At 40.2% G+C, this 22,699-nt stretch overlaps 1 protein-coding gene across 1 annotated transcript; it reads right to left on the reverse strand.

Annotated features, from left to right (window-relative positions):
- Positions 1-6,925: 6,925 nt before the first annotated feature.
- Positions 6,926-21,539, reverse strand: LOC142817729 (dihydrolipoyl dehydrogenase, mitochondrial-like). The gene is made up of 14 exons (XM_075895217.1): positions 21,401-21,539; positions 20,894-20,981; positions 20,143-20,222; positions 19,912-20,050; positions 18,844-18,944; positions 18,617-18,760; positions 17,840-17,941; positions 16,195-16,419; positions 15,300-15,436; positions 13,082-13,143; positions 12,334-12,461; positions 10,348-10,485; positions 8,565-8,654; positions 6,926-7,170 (listed from the first exon to the last, which is right to left on the reverse strand). Exons 1-14 carry the CDS (start codon positions 21,440-21,442, stop codon positions 7,105-7,107), a joined length of 1,542 nt encoding a protein of 513 aa, XP_075751332.1. The 5' UTR covers positions 21,443-21,539; the 3' UTR covers positions 6,926-7,104.
- Between the last annotated feature and the right edge of the window lie 1,160 nt (positions 21,540-22,699).

Here is a 22,699-nt window from a genome sequence, read left to right on the forward strand (position 1 = left end):
GTATTGTTGAAGCACCCTGCAGATATTTCATCTGGTGGAATGGAAAGCTCTTAACATGTTACTGTACCAACTTTGAATAATGTTCTGAAATTTTCCTGTAGCAATTATTGCTATTGTAAATGTAGACGATCACCATGGTTGCGATTTTGTTGCAATGCCGCCTGCTTCATTTTACGCCACTGGTGTTGCCTACCGTACACGGCCAGCGTAGTGAACTAATAACGCAGGTGGAGAGTTGTTCAGTCCGCTCACAAACAAGAGTAATTAGTATTGAAATTGGTATTGCTGCAGAATAGTGGCCCATGCCTCTCTGTCTGTAGGGTACAAGTGTAATAAATCCATGCAACATTGCTTTTCCATCAGAATACTGGGGCCGAACCTACAATAAAAAAAGGGCCTAAAGAAAAGACAAGGTCACCACTGGAACCTGCTTTATCTTGCCAGGAGTCCACGTTAATTTGAGAGCTCTGAATATATGTGAAAAACTGCCTGCCATCTGTTTTGCCTGCCAAAAAATTGATCTAGAAGGGAATCTAATACACGGGCACTTTCGTTCACGATCAGGGCCGAGCTGGATTAGGCTCGATTTCAATGAGTTGTTGCTACACGGTTAGCTTTAATTGCAATCAGGCCCTTATAGAATCAAGACGATCACGATTTGACAGACGTCAGTGCAAAGTGTGGTACATTTTAGTTTGGACCATGTAGCAGCAACCGTTATTGATCACGATCAATAAATTTGATCCGGATCAACACTGGTCGCAATCAAGTGCCCAGGGGACATCCATCTAACATAATCAGTAAAAGTGCAATATATCAGTGCCTTTCAGCTGCTGTGATAAAAGTTGACCAATAAAAAGATCTTGGTCATGTCACAAAACATTTTCTCGCAAATGAATTTGTTGAATGTAATAAATAGCCTGCTCATTTTTTTATGCTTTGCTGTATAGTCATGTTCAGCAGAAGCAGCACCTTGTACAGAATGTGAGAGTATGTATAAAGTTTCAATTATTGCGAAAAGAGATGTATATGCAGCAAGGTGACGAACAGCAGAAGTAATCTTGATTGTCTTGTTTCGAAAACCATGATAAGACTGCACTAATATGTCGCAGTAAACCACATCAAAGTATTTTATTCACATGCTCAAATCACAACCTGACTTGTTGCATTTACTTACTTATGTGTGCCATGATCAAAAATAAAGGTACAAACAAAAGATTGGCATCCATTTTTTACATCTTCTGACAACACACATCTTTGGATATGCACACAATTTAGCTTTCTCTCCACCATCTTACAATAGGTCTGATGTTACTCGATCCTCACTAGCAGCTTTGCCTTTTTTCATTCTCTCCAGGGTTTTCTTTACTTTCCCTGTAGTTAATGTTAAGATGTCTGATTCATCTGGGTTATTACTACTTCTTATTTTGTCATCCTGGTTGGCTCAGCTTCTGTACAGATCTTTCTCTAGAACTCTACTACTACTTCAACTATGCTATTCATAATGGTAGTGACTTTGCCTAGCCCCTTAATGCATACATCTGATTTTTGCCTATCCACAGTTTTCTCTTCACAGCTTTGAGGCTTCCATTCTTCAGAGCATGCTCAATTCTCTCCATGTTATACTTTTTTATGTCGGCTACCTTACGCCTATTGATTAACTTTGAAAGCTCCACCAGCTCTATTTTGTCTGTTGCATTTGAGTCTTTCTTAGTTTAATTAGATTTTTCCTCTCCTAAAATAGCTTGCCACTGTCATGTCTAATAACTGTACCCCCTGCTGCCATTGCACACTCCTTAATACTAGTCAGATTATCATTGCATCAATGCTAAGGTTGGTTTTTTTGGTTAGAGCCACATACCTAATCCGAAGCGAAACTCATAATTCCTGTACTTTCCCTCTCGGTGATAGCTCTTTATTGGCTTCTTGTGTATCACCTTCTGCCATTCTTCCCTCAAGTCTAGGCAAATTTGATGCCTTACCATGCTTACCAGCAAATTCAATACCTCACCATATGAAGTTTATTTCATTTTTAGTTTTGCCTTTAGGACTCCTGCACGTCCATTTATGGTCAGCTTGTTTTCTGTGGAAGGTATTCAAGATCTATGAATTCTTATGTTCTGTGAACTGTACTAGTAAATTACCTCTGCCATTTTTAGAACTGATGCCAGATTTCCCCACTGCATGGTGTCCAGTCTGCTTCTTGCTTACCCTGCACTGAAGTCACCCATCAGTACAGTATAGAGTGTTTTTACCTTACTCATTGCTGTTCTACATCTTCGGACAAGTGTTCGACCGAATTATCATCATGGCTGCATGTAGGTGCATAAGCCTGCACCAACTTCATCTTGTACCTCTTATTCGGTTTAATTAGGATACTCGATATCCTCTTACTAATGCTATTGTATTCCTCTGTTCTGCCAGCTATACTTTTATGGTTAAGGGACCTCACCGCCAGTACTCTTCTGTCAACTAATCCCCAATAGCATAAGGACATGTCCGTTTTCAGCAGTGTATAAGCCGCATGTGTCCTAATTTCACTGAACCCTATCACATCCCATTTAACACCTTATAATTCCTCAAATAGTACAGCTAGACTCGTCTCACAAGATGACATTTTAGCGTTAAATTTAGCCAAGTTCAGATTCCAATGGCAGCCCTTCCAGACCCAGAGATTCTTAGCACTCTCGGAAAAAAAATGGAGAGATTATGTTGGGAAAACTGGCCACTCTGTATCTGAAGTGTCTCTTGATGGGGAGTGTACCAGAATATTGGAAGAATGCAAATGTCATTTTAATCCATAAAAGAGGGGACATCAAAGACTTCAAAAATTTCAGGCTGATTGGCTTACCGTCTGCTATCTACAAGCTATTAACAGAAATAATCGCTAATACAATTAAGGTGACACAAGAGGTCAATCGGCTTAACGACCAAGAAGGATTTCATAGAGGCTGCTAAACAATAGACCATATTCATACTATCAATCACGTTATATAGAAATACGCGGAATACAATCAACCCCCATACATAGCCTTTATATACTATGAAAAGGCATTTCAATTGGTGGAGATATCAGCAGCCATACAAGCGCTGCAGAATCAGTGCATCAACGACGTCTATATAAACATACTGGAATAAATCTACAGCCATCATTGTCCTCTGTGAAGAAAGCAACAGAATCTCAATAAACAAGAGTGTAAGACAGGGAGACAGGATATCTCCAAAGCTGTTCACTGCGAGTGTACATGCAGTTTTCAGAACCCTAGATTAGGAAGAGTTCAGGATACCCTAGTGACCTACAATTTGCTTATTACATTAATGAGTAAAGAACCAGATAGAACTTTACATTACATTAAAGAGTAAGCACATTACATTAGTGAGTAAAGAAACCAGTTCCAACTCGTGATTACTGAACTGGACACGAAAAGCAATAGAGTTGGCCTGAAAATTCAAAATTAATATGCATAAAACTAAAGTTATGTGCAACAGTCCCGGCAGAAAACAGTGCTTTGCGATAGGTGGCAAGACACAGGAAGTTGTAAAAGAATAAGTCAAAAATAGTGTTGACTTGTAGATGTTGTAATACTGAAAACAATGTTTCTTTTGTAGCTTTGCGTCAGCCCATACTTTTTAATTTGATTATTTTTAATTAGTGTGGCATGTTGTGCCACACTAATTCACTCACATAACCACAACAAAAAGTTAGCAAATTTTTGTACTTCAACGTTCAGTTATCTACAGAGCTTACGTGCAAAACTTTGCTGATACGATACCTGTGTTCATTTTGCCATTATTTAATGTGATTGTGTATCACTGTGCTTTGCCTCAGCTAAAATTAATATTCCAGTAACATAGTTTACCTCAACAAATTGAACAGTGCTTGTGTTTGCAGACCCACGCTGTGCGTCTGCAGTGGATATGGTAATACTTCGTGCTGCACCATGCATTGGCACACAGGCGCAAGTGAAAAGCAGTTGATCAGCCCTCCGACACTTTAAAGATGTTCTGTAACAATATTTCAGCATGGTCATAAAACGCTGCCGATCGGTAGCCGAGGCTCCTGAGAACACGCGAGCCAAACATATTAGCACAACACGCGGTGTGCAATTCACAACCAATTCTCTAATACAGCTAGAAAGTGTTGCCTCTTCTTTCTACAAATGATGCCATATGCCCGAAGTCACGGCCATTGGGCTTATCTAAGCTTCGTAAGCTGCATAGTCGCCATGACCGCCGCGGGATGCCGCCACATGCCAGCGCGCGCGATCGCACTGAAATTCGGGAGCTTTAGAAAAACGTACGCTAAGTCAGCGTTCGTGGCGGTCGCCCGCTATTTCCGCAACTTAACGGGAGCCCGGAAGAGTATAGCGTACGGCGCATACGCAGCAGCGCGATTGCGTATTCTATGCTAAAACTGCCTCGTAAACGAATTCGTGCACTCGAATAAAAAAAATATACTAAGACATAACTTCCTTTCTTCCTAGCTGCTATCTATTCCAGCTTAACCCCTGCTTGGCTTACAGCGCGTTTGTCGGGAGCAAGGAACCTCCTTGGTCGGGACGAGAGGAGTGTTACGACAAAACTGCAGGCTGCTCGACCCCCCCCCCCCCCCCCCTCAACGGATTCTAACAATTTCAACAACGATCGATTAGCGAGGCAATAAACTAAGGTTACCTGTAAATGTGTTTTTCAAAGCTGTAACGCGAATGTGCAATTCACATACGCCATTGTAAATGCCGCTGCTCGTGGCTGGAACTACAAACCATTCGTCGCCAGGTTTTACTGTTTCTGATATGCCGCTCGACACGCCAGCAGGGGCGTCATGTTTCTTATTGGTTTCTTATTGGTGCAGATCGGCGTGCTAGTACAATTCAAGACGGTGGGCACGAATACGGTAATGCAACAGCTCGGTGACGTAACTGTCACTGTAATTCCGCGTCGCTGAACTAGCAGAGCACGTCTGCCCAGCTGCTTGAAAACACATAATCACGCCGTGAAAACAAGATTTTAGAAGGTTACGGGCTAAGAGATGAGTATGCGATTGAGGGATGCGCATTCCGGCATTCGTAAGACGCAAGGAAACGTATTTACCATTTGTAAAGTGCTGCGCAGCCGGTGGACGTTCCGCGGGCTCTCCAGCAGACGCTGTCCGAAGTAGCTGCTCGACTTTTCAGTCTTCTGGCATTGTCTCCGCGCTTGAATTCCAGCAAGGCGCATCTGGTCGCAAATACAACGAAGAACGCATCACTGTTTTCGTTACTATAGTGCCTAGAAAGTATATTCTAGGCACTACACCGTTACTCCCAGGATCTGTTATTTGCCGCAACCACGGACACCGTGACCGCAACGGTCGCAACACAATGGCTCCAGCGGCGCGACTACGTAGTGAATGCCGTAGTTTCGGATTCCCCGACTGGCCGCCGCAGCAAAAACAAATTATAGTCGGTTACAACCTAAGAATAAATATGCGCTCCGCCCCCAGTAGTGCAGCACGCCCGTCATTCATCTGTGCAACAGGGCAATGATGGGCGATTTTCGTTCTAACCATAAGCACATTTTCGCTGAAAATTGATGATTGATTTGATTTGTGGGGTTTAACGTCCCAAAACCACTATTTGATTATGAGAGACGCCGTAGTGGAGGGCTCCGGAAATTTTGACCACCTGGGGTTCTTTAACTTGCACCCAAATCTGAGCACACGGGCCTACAACATTTCCGCCTCCATCGGAAATGCAGCCGCCACAGCCGGGATTTGATCCCGCGACCTGCGGGTCAGCAGCCGAGTACCTTAGCCACACCGTGGCGGGGCCGCTGAAAATTGAAGACTTGAAGTACTATGCATATCATAAATTAAAAGTCTGTCGTTCCTTGTCAGAACATTTACTTTTTGCAGGGTAGCGAATCCAAAATTTTTGATGGAATTCACAGAAAAGTAAAATTTGTTGATCGTAAATTAGCGAAAGGAACACGAGCTTCTACGGCCAAGTTATAAGAATAAATTTGTGAAATCCGCCTTACGTCACGTAAATAGCCGGCTGCAATTTGGCAAGGTAAATATGCAAATTCTGCCGGGAGGGGACAGTGACCGTTGTGGGTGGAGCTTACATTTATTCTTAGGCTGTAACCGACTACACGAACGTTCGCAAAGGCACTCTTCAAAGCAGCATCACGTACCTTGCAGCGCATGAAACTCGACCACTTTTTCTACAAACTGCAGAGTAACATAACCATCGTATCAGGAATTGTGAAACCGTGCTAGATATGTTCACAGTTAGGTGAAAAGTGCAGCGCGATTTGCCAGAGCATGATATGCATGTCTAAACACTTTAGGGGACCGTCCCATCCTGTGGTCACTGCACAATAGCCTACACCAGTGCATATGGCGTTAGAAATTTGCCGAGCAACACTGGCATACACATACTCTGCAATTCAAGAGCTTATTAGAGTACTCCTGGCTAGCTTCACAAGCCTGAAAAACAGCAGTCGATGTGCACAAGCCTAAACAATTGGCAATTCACTCTACTTGGAAATACTAATGCACCTGTAATTATACTCGGTAAAATTTACATTCAAAAATTAGCATGTTAGAGCATAAAAGTCTTTAATCACTCAGAGGCTCCTTTTCGCAAACCACTTGCGCATGGTATGCATTAAATATCGTGTGCCCTTGAAAATGCTGAAGTCATGGTTTGCTGCAATGCTACAAGTTATTTATAAAAAAACAGCTTAAGTAAAATTACATGGCATAAAGGTAGCCGTATTCACATGCTCACCAGTACTTATTTCCCTATAGACCTGCAATATTTAAGATATACAGAAGACTGCAATCAGACACCATACACTTTCTGCAAATAAAAGCATTCTGAAGAAACAAATCTTTTATCACTCATATTTATTAAGTAGTTTAGTAAAGCATGAGCGGACACAGATGTTACAAGTGGTTTATTACATTTTTCAACACATTGCAACACTTTCATTAAGAACATGACTCTATACAATGCAACCAGGCTTCTCTACAGTTTGTTGCAAATGGTGCTCCTCCCTTGCTGCAGCTCATAATCCATTGACGTACGCCACGCTACCTTCATGTGCTTCATGGTCACATTAAAAGTTGATGGGTTTACCGCAGTAGGCCGACAGATTTGCTTCCCGAAATGCTTCAGAAACAGTCTGGAAAAAAAAAAAAGGAAAGCATCTCAGCAAACCAGAAAAATATTTATGAGTTATACTTAACAGCAACAGAGTGCCACAGCACAGGTATTGCGAACCACAAAGAAGTCTAATACGTGTGCAAGATTTGCTGTCTTAACTTGCTGAAGACTGTAAATTGAATGAGACATTCTGTATATAATTATTTTTGCTGTTCACACTTGTGAAATTACTTTTAGATGTATGCTGTAAAGTGAATACCGAAATGCCACAAATTTTCTGTAAACATTTCACTGACAACAGGTGCTACCTAGCATTTTACCATATTTGTGTTAGATTCATAGCTGTGCAGCAAACTAATTCAGTGAAAATGGAACATATTCTGCCTCAATAAAACTTGGATAAATAGAACATTCTGGTAAATAGAACAACTATGTAATACCACTTTGACGTGATACCGACTTTCAATAACAATATCAGTGGTCAGGTAATTATAAAAGTCCCCATACTGATACCTTTTTTAAAGGTGATTGTAATGACTTTTGTTTTCCCACACCATATTAACTTTAATTTTATACCAATTTACATAGAAACTCACAACACTTGTGCATTATATTTAATAACATTATCAGAATGTTTTGGACATAAGAAAGCTCCAATACAGAATATTCTACACACAGCTCTAGAAGCCCTTGCTTCTTTGACTAGTCTTGTGGCACATTTAAGGCATTCATACCTAAGCAATCTACACTGTCAACTTTTGTGAGAAGGAACGCGGCCACGTGTGACCTGTGCGCTTCGGCGGCTGCTGGCAGCGCATTCAAACAGGAGCGAGAGCAACCACCGCCTCTCGAGTCATCTCGAGGCGAGCAAAACAACCACTCATTGCTGATATAGAACCAGTGGCAAGACTGCAACCGCCTCCCCCTTCAAGGCGATTACCGGCCCCTTGAATAGTCACCTTCAAGGGGCAGGGGGTTGCAATATTGCCGCTGGTTCCATATCAGCAATGAATGCTCATTTTGCTCGCCTCGAGATGATGCGAAAACAAGCGGTGGTCGCTCTCGCTCCTGCTTTAATCCGCTGCCAGCAGCCGCCAGAGCATGCAGGTCACGGGCTGTCGCGTTTCCTTTCATAAATATTGACACAGTATTGTGTAAATTTATAAGAGGCAATATTTTAAAGGCAATTTGTCCCACATTTAGACTCTCTTTTGCTCAACGAAAAGTAAATTACTGGAACACACAGCAGTAGGCTTATTGAATAGATTCACAAAGCAATGAGTGAGTCTATGATCTGTATAAAGATGTAACACACAATGTAAACCTACGAATTGGACAGAAAATGTAACCTTGAACAACGTAACCTTGTAACCATAAATCAAGCAATGTAACCACGGCACTTATGCCACTCACAGGATGCGCATGGCAAACCCTTGCAACATCCTCAGCAGATGCTCCATACTCCATTGCCAAGGCAGCTTCGTTGATAATCTCGCCAGCATTCTGTATAGAGACAACAAGTGAAAAAGAATTACCAACTTTCATGGCAGCAAAACTTTAACGAATGCCAAAAATAAAGTGTTTGCCATGTTCATTATATGTATTCTGCTCAAATCTGCTGCTTTGTTGCCTCAGAAAAGGAGGTAATCATTGCAGTAAAATCTCGCTAAAGTGAACCTCAGTATAAAGATTTTTTCAGATTAACAAATTTTTTGAAAATCCCCCTTCACATTTTCATTGGTTTATTATAAAAATATTTCACTACTACGAATTTCAGAATACCGAATGTTTCAGAATAATGAATTGAATCTTATCCGCCTTATATCTTCCTAACACTTCTCCCTAACACTTCAAAATAACGAGTAGCGATTTTAAAAAGTTACTCATGGTTCTAAAAATAATGCCCAGCTCTGTAAGTGCCACTATCATCATAATCAGAACGGCAGCGTATTTATCTACACGCTCTGTTCAAATGTGCGATAGCCCTATCGCCATCACTATTGCTTGGTACTTGTTTTTCGCATCAGGCTTCGCCCTGTTGCCTTTCTTTTTGTTGGACAGCTTGACTTGCGTGCTTGTTACACAGGCTGTTTTCTAGCGTTTTGGTTGGTGGTTGAACATTAAAGATGAGCTACGTAAGCAGCACGAAGGGAATGCTACGACAGTAAAAAATGCGATGCGAGTGACCTTTGGGACGAAGTGACCGATGATTGCCCGTGCATGCTTCACTAATGCTCGAACACTACACAGAGTGCGACGGCGAAGTATGCTTGTGAGCTTAGCTAACAACTGATAAGATCTATACCATTTGTCCTTATAAGGAAACGGCGATGATAGCAGAGATGCCATTGAATCAGCACGAGCGAATTAACGTGAAGAATCGGTATTTAATGCTGATGCTTTGCAGCGCGTAAAAAGGATGTGCACGCTTAAGTTCGTCATTTAGAAGTAGAGCTAGCCACATCAGGATAGATCTCGCTCTTTCTCAAATAAATGTGCACTTATTCAGTGATATTTTCTGTCCGTTTTGTTGCCCTTATTCAAGCATAACGCGGCCACAAATGTGTATATACACAACACAGGTAGGCGACTCGCATGTTTGCGTTTACCATTTCTGCGCAAATTTTTAATGCTTTCACTACGACTTTTCAAAACAATGAATTATCTATGGCGGTTTCTTGATATTTGTTGTATCAAGGTTTCACTGTACAAGCAGAACACCGTTTTACAAACAAATCACCTTGTTAATGAGCTTGAAGAAAGTGTCAATAAACACAAAACCCGACTCATCGTTTTATGCTGAACACTGAAATACCTATCAAGCAGCAACTGCCATGTGCTCTTAGCTGTAAGCCATTTCTTTTGATTTGGCACAGGAACTATGCTGCAGGTTCCATTCTGAAAACGTTTTTCTATCTTTTGTTAGCCTGATTGTCGTTTTTGACGATCCCTAGTCACTCAAGTAGCTAAGATGTTTTGCAAGCACACCTTTGGCATTTGCCGTCGCAGGGTAGCCCAATTACGGCTTTTCCAACATTCATGATGGAACTGCAGCGCAACTACACACAGACAGAGGAAAGAAGGTACACATAATGTAGTGCTGCTTCAACTAGCCCAAGTTTCGGTCTTCTTGAACATTTCCTGGTTTATACTTCATATCGAGATTTTTGAACGAACAAGCTAACAGAAAACTCACCGGTCCAATCATATGACAACCCAGTATCCTGTCTGTCTGCTTGTCGGCCAGGATTTTCACGACGCCGTCTGTTTCGTTGTTGGTTTTGGCACGGCTGTTGGCAGCCATAGGAAATTTTCCCACCTTGTAATCAACGCCCTGTAAAAACCAAGAGTGCATCCACTGACACGAGACCAATGCAACAGAGCAGCAACTGCACTTGCATGATTTTAATGGTGACATCTGCCGCAACAACTTATCATCCTGAAGTAGAATCAATTACATATCTTTGTATGTGCATTTGTCTCACAAGTCAAAACACTGTCTACACATCAGGTGTTCTGGGTGCATTTATAAGTTTCAAGGGACACTTTGGGATCTTTTTTTTTTAATTATAATACGATATAGCATATGGTATTGACAGTCCTGCAACAAATAGGGTAGTTCAATAAGCACAGTAACTATAGTCCCTAATATTAAAGAAATATGTTGAAAATGAGAAAGGCAGCTCCTTTGTGCAACGTCTACCATGACATTACGCTGTACACCACTGCAGTCAACAAGTCACAGCACACATGGTGCTGGTGCGAGAAAAGAGAAACTGGCAATGGCATTTGACAAAACATCAATCTATGCCAGCCTTATAGAACTCAAGAACAATAATTTGAACACCGTTTCTTTTTAAGTGCCTGTTCAACAAGCTAGTGGTACAGAATTTGACATCACTAACACAGGGCAACATGTAAAACATAAACTCGCTAATAATCATTCAGTTTCATTTTCAGGGAAACAATATGACTCGATTGCATAGTTTCGCACAGATCAAGACAGTACCAAATAGAACTATATGGAAAGCTTTAGTGATTTCAGTGGACGTAAGGAAATTGCAGAGTTACCCTTTAAGTGTGTACTTGACTAGGCTGTCACAATACTGTAATGTCCAGCACCAATTAATCGGCAGCCTTATGACTGGTTGACTAAATTGTCCAACAATTACAACCAAGCATGAGGGTACTGCATTCACATGACTCAGGCTACATGACTAAGCCAGCAATGCTTCACTTATATGATAGCACACCGGTACTTGCATGTTCTACTCTTGTTGGAGCACAGCTGCTATGGCTGATAACTGAAAAGATGAACTTGTGGGAACTGATTTCCTGACTTACTGGACTTACTGATTAGCTACAGCTAGCCAGAGCTGTAGCCAACAGCTTCTGTTGACCACAGTTAAGGAGCAACGCTGTGACTCAAAGCTTTTATCAAAGTTCTTACTCGATACAAACTAAACTTGCGTGGATTGATAATATTTGTGTGTTGATTTCAAATATGCATTTTTTTTTTCTTAGTACAATATGCAGTTTCTAAATTTCAGGTGGCAGTTTGCGAGCAATAGTTTGGCTTAACTTAGAGAGTTACTAACAAACTAAAGCACATCAGAATGACCTAAAATTAGGGCAGAATGCAAGAAAACAAAAATGAATGTCCTAAGCCCATTTGAATAAAAATTGTGGTGAGTATTTGTTACTGAAATCCCAGCTTAATGCAGACTTGTTTGTGAATGTTTAACATACCATATCTTTTGTTCTAATCATTTTAGAACATTTATTCTTGCTTTTTAGCATTTTGTACTCATTCCAGGTCATCCTGATGTGCTTAATTACTTTTTGCAACTCTTTCGGGTTAGGCAATCTATGGCTCCCAAGAAGCATATGAAATGTTTGATAGTTTAAAACTATATATTATATAACAAAAATAACTGCATATTTGAAACCTACACACACAAATACACGAACTCAGCAAGCCTCACCTCAATCGACAAAAAAAGTTTAACAAAAACTTCTGGATCCAAGTGAGCGAAGAAAGGCCATCTACTGAGCGAAGAAAGGCCATTTAATGCATGCGTTCAGAACACAGATTTCTCTGGTGAGTAGATAGTTCATAGCAAAAATGAAATTCACAGCTCACTGGATGGTAATGAAAAACTTGATTAACAGAAATGCTCACTTGGGATTTCAGATCTTCCTCAGTTTTTCCAATGAAACCAACTTCTGGATGCGTGTAGATGACTGATGGCACGCAGTTGTAGTCAATGTGCACTGGGCCTCCCATGATACCCTCAACACAGACAATACCTGCATGTTTGAAAAAAATTAGTTGTCAATCAGGTTCTTGCATTATTTATTATGAAGACAATTGGTTCCGTTACTAAACATGAGAAAAAATAAAAGCCGATATTGCACAAATTACACTCAGAAAAAGCCTTATGTACTACGGTCAAACCCCATTATAAGAGGCATGTTCTGGGCAGCAATTTTTGTCTCTTATATGAGATTGTCTCTTATAAGCAGGGCATTACGTAGGCATTCTCTCATCAACCATTATTTTACAGTAGGCACACTGGTATCTCTTATACCCATTTGTCTCTTAAATCGTCTCTCTTATAAAGGGATTCTACTGTACATTTACAAACGAATTGGTAGCTATGAATAGCTCTAACTTTCGCATTTTTGGCAAGAATGCGGAACATACAGTGACTAAAATACCCAGAAATGGTTTTTGATTACAACATCTTAGTATTTTAGTATAAGGTTGAAGTTTCTATCGTTCTCCCTCACAATTTACTACACCGATTAATGGCTATGCTTAAGTATCTAGAACAACATTGTACTGAACAGTACACAGCAAAATGGGCCAAGTACACAGCTCTTAAGGTATAGCTTATGCCCAATATAATGTGGCTAAGTAGACTCACCTTCATCCTCTGCTTTGTGAGCCAACATTGGACCAGGGACACAGTCCCCAATTGCATAAATGCTTTATGAAAGAAACGAAATGAAGAATAAGAATTATTATTATTATTATTATTATTATTATTATTATTATTATTATTATTATTATTGTTGTTGTTGTTGTTGTTGTTGTTGTTGTTGTTGTTGTTGTTGTTGTTGTTGTTGTTGTTGTTGTTGTTGCATTTTACAATAGATCGACTTGCCCACCTAAACATCTCTGTACCTTCGAGTGAGCACTACTTTGACAGAGCAAACAGAATATATCAAAGACCCTCACACAAAACAAAGATGATAGGACACATACAAAACATCAGCCCCTAATTTTAAATATGTGCATGCAAAAGCTTATTACATTTGAAGGGAAACATTTAGGGGTCAAAATTTTCACTGGCCAGTCCTTTTTTCTCGCAAGTTCACAAAAAAGGGCAATACTGAAATTTAGTAACATACTATGGCATGAGTGGCTTGAATTTCCAAAGACTAGATACACCTCAAGAATTAGGTGGTGTCTAAAGTTCACTTTGATGATCCGTGAAAGAGCTTGCCACAATGCAGAGGTCACTGATCTAGCAAAAACACACCTCAGAAATGTAAGAACTTTACGAACAAGCCCAAATCTTGCTGAACGCCTCTTCGGTGTACTAAGGAGGCCTGCTCAAGTGTTTTCACAGAGATAAAAATGGCCAGAAATTATCAGCTCAAATATCCTTTAATCACATTGTAAGGAGCGATTCTTTTTAGGTGCAGTAAGACTTTGTTTGGTAAAAAAATTCAATTTTGAGATTTTGCAGCCATCTGATGGAAAATTTCTTTATCTTAAAAGAAATTATCCACATTTCGATGCTTGCAGTTTCGAAAATAATTTTTGGTCCTTTTCCTTTGACTATTTGCAGGAAATATGAGTTTACGTCAATGTGGACTAGGCGTTTTTTTTTTTTTAAGAACAGTTTTGGAAGTTTGTGTCTTGGAAACTAAAGGGCACAAGCACAAAAAATTTTCGCATGTTGACTAGTGGCATTTACATGCCTGGGACTATATTGAGTACCCTAGATGTATGTCTACTCTTTTAGTATAAAAAAAAACATCCGTAATTGACGATTTTCATACATTGGCAAACGTAAAAAAGCATACGAAATCTAGTTTTCTTTTGTACACTCACAATTTTACTTCCACTTCTGTAGAGCATCAGTTGCTACATTTGTACAAACCTTCGATGCTCTGCTAATGGTAGTTCTTAAGAAAAAATGAAGTATATATATAGAAAAACTAAGAAAACAAAAAATAAAAATCTAAGTACAACTGAAAACTAATTCTGAGCTCCAAGGCAACCTGCATCTATCTTCAACATTCCTGGCAAATGCTGAAATGTGTTTTCAATGTCTCATCCCACTTTAACAAACCAATGCCATTATCTAATAAGATTATGTTTTTAGAAAATTACACGTTCAATCTGACCAAAAGCATAACTGCCAGCATATATATATATATATATATATATATATATATATATATATATATATATATATATATATATATATATATATATATATATATATACACACACACACACACACACTGACCCACATATTATCCCCCTGTAAAGGTGGTTTCACTGTGGCAAAGAGATGCTATACCGTGAATACAACTCTCCAGGATAAATCCACACTTCAAGGTTAATTGAAGGTATTAGGTACATTGACATCAATTCCCCATTTTTAAAGTTTAAAAGCCTGCCATACTGATTTATAAGCCCAAAGTATAGAAAGTTTTAAAATGTAACATATTTTACAAGTTATTACTTGTATCCTACCAAAAATCAAATCCCACTACTATTCAAAGTTGCTTCCACTTCTTTTGAACTAAAAATAATTATATTGGCACATTCTTTGATACATTGTTTCAATTTAAAAAAAGTGTCATAGAAGTTAGTATGTTCATGACAAATATCCTCATTTTTCCTTATAATAAGTGATATATACCATTGAAACTTGAAGCAAAACTATTTGACCAAATTACTATTTGCTTCAAGCCTAAAATTTACTATCTGCAGAAGCCTATTAAGAACAACTGTCCTTAGAACCTTCAATGTGCCACTTTCAACTCACCAAAGAAGGGAGAGAGCTGCTGAGCCCACTGCCATAGTTAAGAAATGAAAACAGCCTGTAGCAAGTTCCCACTTACTTGGGGATGTTTGTCTGAAAGCGAGAATTGACAGTGATACGGCCACGCTGGTCCTTCTGTATGCCCATCTCTTCCAGGCCGAGGTTTTCAGTGTAGGGTCGTCGACCAACACACACCAGAAGAACGTCACAGTCCAGCTGAAAAAAAAAAAAAAAAAACAAAAAAAAACGTAAGTGAGCACCATGAAATGGCATTCCTGTCCTCGACTGCTCTTTTAACAGCAAGGCTTTCTTTTACACATTGGCTTCTAAGCGATGATGTTAAAAAGTTCATTTCGCAGAAATTCTGGTGTCAAGGTCTTCGGTTGTGAGAGAAAAATCAGATTGGACTATGAGCGAAAATTCGAAACAGATTCAAATAAAGAATCGAGAAAAAAGCTTTGCTTCGAGTGGGAATGAAACTCTGGACATCGGCGTGGCAAGCAAGTGTTCTAACACAGAGCCTACCCTGGGCTTGAGACTGTGAGGAAAATAAATAAAAGATAGTATAAGATTGTCAATTAGTGCGAGGAGTCTCTTTAACGTATGCAATATTGTGTGGCAGAAACACAGAATAGGGCCATGAGTCAAAACACGCAAATTGCGTGACAAGTGGTAGCCCACAAATTACAAAATGCACAGACAGAATCAATCATTATTATCAGCAACTGTTTCAACACAGTGTGCAACTGCACAGTCACGCGTGCTGACTTACGGTACGGTGTGAACATGTACATGGCGTACGTTACGTGTACGTCTTTGACCATCAAAGGGTTAAGGTTGAAATGTGTAAATTTGATACATATACAGAACGTTCTTCATAAATCCCGTCTCCTTAGTGTCCCATTAATAAATTGCCTTGCATAAGTGAAGGCTGATCAATCTCGCAGGGGAGGAGGACAAATACTAAAACTTACATCTTCCTTTTTGGAGGGGTCTTTGACATCCTCCACGCTGACTTTGATAGTGCCGCCTGAACGAGTAGCACCTGTCACTTTCGTAGACAGCTTGAACTTAAGACCCTGTTTCGTGAGGATTCGTTGGAAGTTCTTGGAGATCTCCATGTCGATGCCCATGCCTCCAATATGGCCGAGGAACTCCACAGCTGTCACTTGAGCCCCAAGTCGAGACCAAACGGAACCCTGTTCGACAGAGCTAAATGTCAGGAAAGAGGTGCTACTCTATTTAAACTAACTGAGTCTGCCAGATCCAACAAATATAGGCTGGTATAACACTGCCGTTTCTCTCAGCTTTTGTCATACATGATTCACTATTCAAGAATTTTGACGGTAATCATGGCTTAACCAAGCGGTTGACGGTTATTTCCCGCAGAAGAAAAACGGAATAGAATCATTCCATTGTGACCACCGTGTCGATATCCGCTATAAATCTAATAAACAGTACAAAGTAACACTCTACAGATTAACACAGTCCGACAGTTACAAGGCACACAGATAGAGAAGCTTAAATGTGAGTTCTACACATTAGAAACTACTCCTCTCTCCATATTTAATGGTGTTGTGCAATATGTATGCAACAGCAAGGCACTGAGCCACGCTCCCAATTAAGGCTACAGAAGTTGCATCTTTTCTTTCCTGAGCTGCTCTGTCTTTTTATGCAACAGCAAGGTCTTACTGTTTAATTTCAACAAACACAAACAAATCAATACTGCTTGCTAAACGTACTCAGAGGGGCACAGGTACTAAAGCAAAAAATCACAGCACAAATAACTAAAACACACCTGTTAAAAAAATGTTTAAAGTATTTACAAGTGCTCAATAAGCAACGAAAGGTTGGAACTTATTTCTTAGAAGAAATTGAGAGCTCGAACAGAGGACCAGTGTTTGCAGTCCACATGCAATTGAATATGTGTATTACGTAAAAATAATGTACTGACGAGCGCAAATGCAAGAAAATAGACTACAAAGAGCTTTTCTGAATTCTTCTGTTTTTATGACCCAAATATAACTCTTTGATGTGTATTCTTGATGCTGAACCATATTTATTCTATTTTTATATAACAACAGAACACTGCAATACGATGCTTTTAAGAATAAAATGTTTTCCATTTTGCTTCCTGCTGTTCATAATTAGAAGTATTCTTTGCTGGACTAGCCAGCTCATATTCATGACCAGGTCTGGAAGGCATGGCTGTACTAAAGTGCTTGTTTGGGCCGACTGGTACATGATCAACTAAGCAAAAAAAAAAAAAAAAGAAACAGCACATAACACAGGACAGTGACGTTTCAAGAAAGCGCTTCGTCCGTCTCTATTACTTTCCTGTGTTACGGGCTGTTTTTTTTTCTCTCTTCATTGAGGTATGGCTGTTTTGCACCTTTCTTGAACCCTTCTCTCATTATTTCATTGCACTAAACATTAATATCTTTGTGGCCAGTACATGGCCTGCATGACAGCAAATGTGGATAAACTTAGTAACAGTGATACAAACTGAATGAAAATGTGGTTTGAGAGTCAATAATCATGAATTACATAATGACTGTGAAATGTCACACTTCTAGTTTCTAAGTGGGTACGTGAAACTACCATGGTGAAAACACATACCAGTTCTAGCCCAATCACGCCAGCACCGATTAAAATCATCTTCTCTGGCACTTTCTTGAGGCTCAGGGCACCAGTTGAGCTCACAATGGTGTCTTCATCGACCTGGAAGATTGTTCAGTTTATGTGCAACAGACCACATTATGAAAAAAAAAAATGCTGTAGTGCCAAAGGCACATGCATTCATCTCAACATTAGGGGGCACTGCAACACAAATCTGGCTTGTCTGGTAATCTGGTTTATTTATCGAATGCATCGATACTGTTGTGCAAGCTGAAGTACTGAAAACAATGTATAGCTGTATACAATTTAGAAGTCTGCTGAATGTCCCCCTCAAAGACAGATGCAAGAGAGCCTGTCCCAATGACTGTGCCCTCCAGAGTGATGTGATAAGCTGGACGGTTGGTACCCTGCCTTCGGTGAACATTGCCGAGTGCACGAGCAAGCCTATTTTTTTATTTGCAGAGGCGATTGGCGGCCGCACTTCAGTCACTTAAGCCCAGGCTTTCCCAAACTTCTTCAGTTGCATGAAACTACTATATAATAATTTTAATTGAATTTAGAAACTATCACATGCTGACTACAGCAGCACACAAGAGTGACATCTGACAATGGAAGTATCACTTGATCGCATGACAGTAGTGTCAATGGCTGTGTGCTGAGATTAGCTTGACGAGACCAATTGTACACAGCAGTCACATGGTGTCATCTTCATCTGAGGTTGTGCGACAAAGAAAAGTGCTGTTACAGTTCTACAAAAAAGAATGTAAGCTTGCTTACTGTAATTCCTGGAAAAGGTGTCACTTCGGATCCCGTGGCAATCATGATGTTTTTGGTCCTTACAACTTCAGACGAGCCGTCACTCTTGAGGGCAGTGACTTCATTTTTGCCAGTAATCTTGCCATGGGCCTTAATGTGTGTGACCTGAAACAAACAAGTAAAAAACAGCTGACAGTGTGTTTCTTGTGCTTAAGTAATTTCGGACAGTATGCTTTAAGATCGCTCACCTTGTTCTGCTTGAAGAGATGTGCTATTCCACCAGTGAGGGCTTTTACCGAGTTAGACTTTTGTTCCATAAATTTGTCAAGGTTTAGACGAACATTGTCGACTATTTCATCAGCCAGGACAAAAAAAAAAGTACACAGCACCTCAGTTTCAGTCATTCGATGATGCCATGATGAAAGCGTTGTGCTTCTTTTCAACAATGTTCTCATTTTTGACCAAGAGTGAATCTCACTCACTATGAGATTACTTTAAGTTACAATGTGACTTACAACAAGAATGCGAAGTGAATTAGAATGCATGCAACATATTCACAATTGGAGTTTCAAACCTATAAATTATCATCACAACCACAGCATTGTGACTGATAAAAGGGTATTTACGGAAGCATGAAGCTTAGTCAATGGAAACAGTACAGCTTTCTTGGAATTCACAACTATCAAAAGGGCTGGTACAATGTTTTCCTGTATTGGCATCACATAAGCACTCTGTACCACAATGCGAGACTATCCGATCCCATTTCTGCACCACAATCAACAATGGTGCGTGATACTCGGTCCACATTAATCTGGATTGAGTTTGGTACAGTCATCAGACGAATTGCAAACTGAAAGCCAGATTCCGATGTGTAGGTTGTGAATGCTTTGATCGTGATCAGGCTTGATCTCAATCATAAATCCCTATGTCACACTGATCACATAAAAAATAAGATTACAAAATATTCAGACAAGTTGCACCGGTGTTTTACAATGGTTTAACATCTTCAATTACTCGTTTTTTAAAGTAATTTGAAATTGTTCATTTAATACATACTGTGGATACAAAGTCCATGACAAGAGGGTAGAATACAATAAGACAGAAAAAAAAATCTAGTAAATTTAACCATAAAGCAAATGCGCCCAATGGTAAGGCACAATCACAGGAGCAGGAAGCGATCGACTAAGCTTAGCCTACAACAGTGCTAAACTTTCCTCATACTTTACGATCATCATGAAGGGCTCGCCCAAAGTAAAGTTATTTACAAAAAATTTAAATGAAAGATTCTGGCATAGGTGCTTTCAAAGACTGATCACCTTCGATTCCTCGGTTCTTGAAGTCGTTTGAATGTGCCATATGGTAGAGGTGCGAGTTGTGCAGCAATGCTTTGGAAGGGATGCAGCCCACGTTGAGGCATGTTCCACCCAAGGTGTCATTCTTTTCTATACATGTAGTCTGGATGGAAATGGTACAACACCACACATAAGACAACGTGCACTGAATATAAGTGTGTTCAAAAGGGCGTGTACGTACACGGCCTGGATTACCTTTAATCCTAACTGCGCAGCTTTGATTGCGGCTACATAACCACCAGGTCCACCACCGATGACAACGAGATCTTGTTCCTCTGCAATATGGACCGTGTTCATAATCAAATGCACGTACACAGAGCAAGTCCCATATTCCATAGCAAACGTAAACTAAGAAGCGTATACAAGTTTACTACAGATCCATTAAAGAGCGAGGATGTATGCTGGAAATACAGACTGAATCACACTTGTCTAGAGCATCAAGACGGCTGCTTGAGCTACCACTTTCTGTCAAAGTATGAAAAGGCCGGCGCCATAATGATACTTAACCATAGGTCGACTTACTCAAACTCAGATCGCGCCGGCCGCGAGTCTGAGTGAGTAGGGGCGAGTAATATTTGGCGAGTATGCGTCCGAGTGATTCTGGTTGAGGTAAACACTAGTAAGTCTGAATTCGAGCGGGCCGTAAGTGTAAAACATGTTTTGTGAGTGAGGCTCCACCTGCAAATACTAACATTGTCATACAGCATGCTGGGTCCTAGTGCTATAATTCAAGCTTGAACGGAAGCTTGCAGCTTCGTGCGGTAGCGGCTGCGGACAACAGTGTCCACAGAAACGCGCTCCACTGCTCTAGTGTGATTCAGTCTGTGCGAGACACTTGCAAATGCAAACGCGAGTGACGCTGTGAACCATGCAGGAAATGGAAACGTTATTGCTGTACACGTTTAGCCTAAGGACAGTCGTTAATCCAAGACAAATCAGTATATACCTGTACTGCTCGAGTAGTTTCGGTGGTGAGAGGTCTGTACTCCGGGTACAGCGATGCCAGTACACGCCGACCTTTGCAAGGTAGAAGCCTAGGTAAGTTTAAATAAACGTGAACGAAAACATGTACAGCTTGACAGCATAATGACATAACGTAACATATGCAGCTGGATTCGCGGACAATGTCAGTAATGTGGTTAGCTGCTTACGAGTTCGGCATCACAGATACGACCTGGACACGCTTGCAAAGATCATAGGTCAGCTTGAAGTTATAAGCACATGTTACGAGGTACGCAGTATGGCATACATAACTACAACGAAACAACAATCATTTGAAACCCGTGTGTATACAATAAAGGCACCGGTCAAAGGCACTATCGCTTTCGGTCTGCTCTCTTATGAGCGCACATTAGGAGCGTGCCTTGCCAAGAGCTCAAAGAAATTGGCCACACGTGAGTAATAGCAACGACTGAGGTTCAGTTGTACCTTCTGAAATGGAATTTATGCTCACCCTTAGCGCAGGAATTAGCCTGATCCACAAATTTGACTGCATGCTGTATTTTCGCACGTCTTTCGGTGCGGGAAGGGCAAACAGACGGCAAAATCGACCAACTTCGACCACAGCGCCACCGAACAGACAAAAACAAAACTGTAACTTACCTAAAAATAACTCTCACTTCTTTATTAAAAAAATTTAATAATACTTGTACTATTATTGTAAAAAACACACATATACAAACGTATTTTTATCATCGTACTATACTTTTTTTTTTACTGTGAAGTAGTGAGGTTTAATTTTGCGTTCCAAGCGACTGCTATCCCCGAGTCTTCGTTGCGTATTTTAGTTATTGTGTTTATTACAAATAACTTTGAAAATCAAACTTGATTTTGGGAGCCAGATATTCATCGCGGCCGCCGCGCCTGTGGTCAAGTTTATTGCTGCTGTTTGAAGCGCTAGCAGTGACGAGCACAGAAGCACGCTTGTAGCTGGTGATCGCAGAGGCCATAGCGGGCTGAAGGGCAGAACGAGTAGATTTCTGCATCACCTTCACCACAGCGCAGCTAAGTTATGCCAGCCAGATTAATTAAGAATACACGCCATGCAATACGCGAGCGCCGCTGGAATGAAGGCGAAGTGACTTAGAACACTGTTTCTTTTTTTAAAGAATATGTTTCAACACAACCTAGAACAATCTTTAAAATTGTTTATGCTTGCTCAGTTGACCAACGCCTTCAGTCACAGCAGTTGGCTTTTTTTTTTTATTGCAGTGATGTTTTTATTGCACTTTGATGCCACATGTCACACAAATGAAAACTGTTCAGTACATTAGTCTGCAAGAGGTATTTCATGCTCTGAAAGTTGTAAAAACATTTAGTGTGAAGGCAATATTAGCTTAATTCCATGCAGAATTTAGGTCTTTCAGGATAATTTTATAAAATTAAACTTAATGGACGATTTCATACCTACGAACTGGATTTAATAACATTAATTAGGTTGCATTGTTTTAAAGAGAGCCTGCTCATCCTCAGAATAAAATTGTTTGCTTTACTATGCAACCTGCAAAACATTGATAGAGCTTGCATAGTAGTTCATAGCTGTGCATAGTAGTGATTTACGTATCAAACAATGTTTACACGAGGCTCATAATCAGATTAGAGACAACTATGAGATTCATTCTACTTCACATTTTCCTCATAGCAGGGACAGGAATGCCTCCAATATGAGGTGGCTATGCGACTGCACTTAGCTCTAAAATAAACACGCAGATCAATCCAGGGCACAAACTGATGTGGGCATAACTTTTATAGC

This window comes from Rhipicephalus microplus, chromosome 5 (genome assembly GCF_043290135.1).
Source record: "Rhipicephalus microplus isolate Deutch F79 chromosome 5, USDA_Rmic, whole genome shotgun sequence".
Classification (NCBI taxonomy): Eukaryota; Metazoa; Arthropoda; class Arachnida; order Ixodida; family Ixodidae; genus Rhipicephalus; species Rhipicephalus microplus.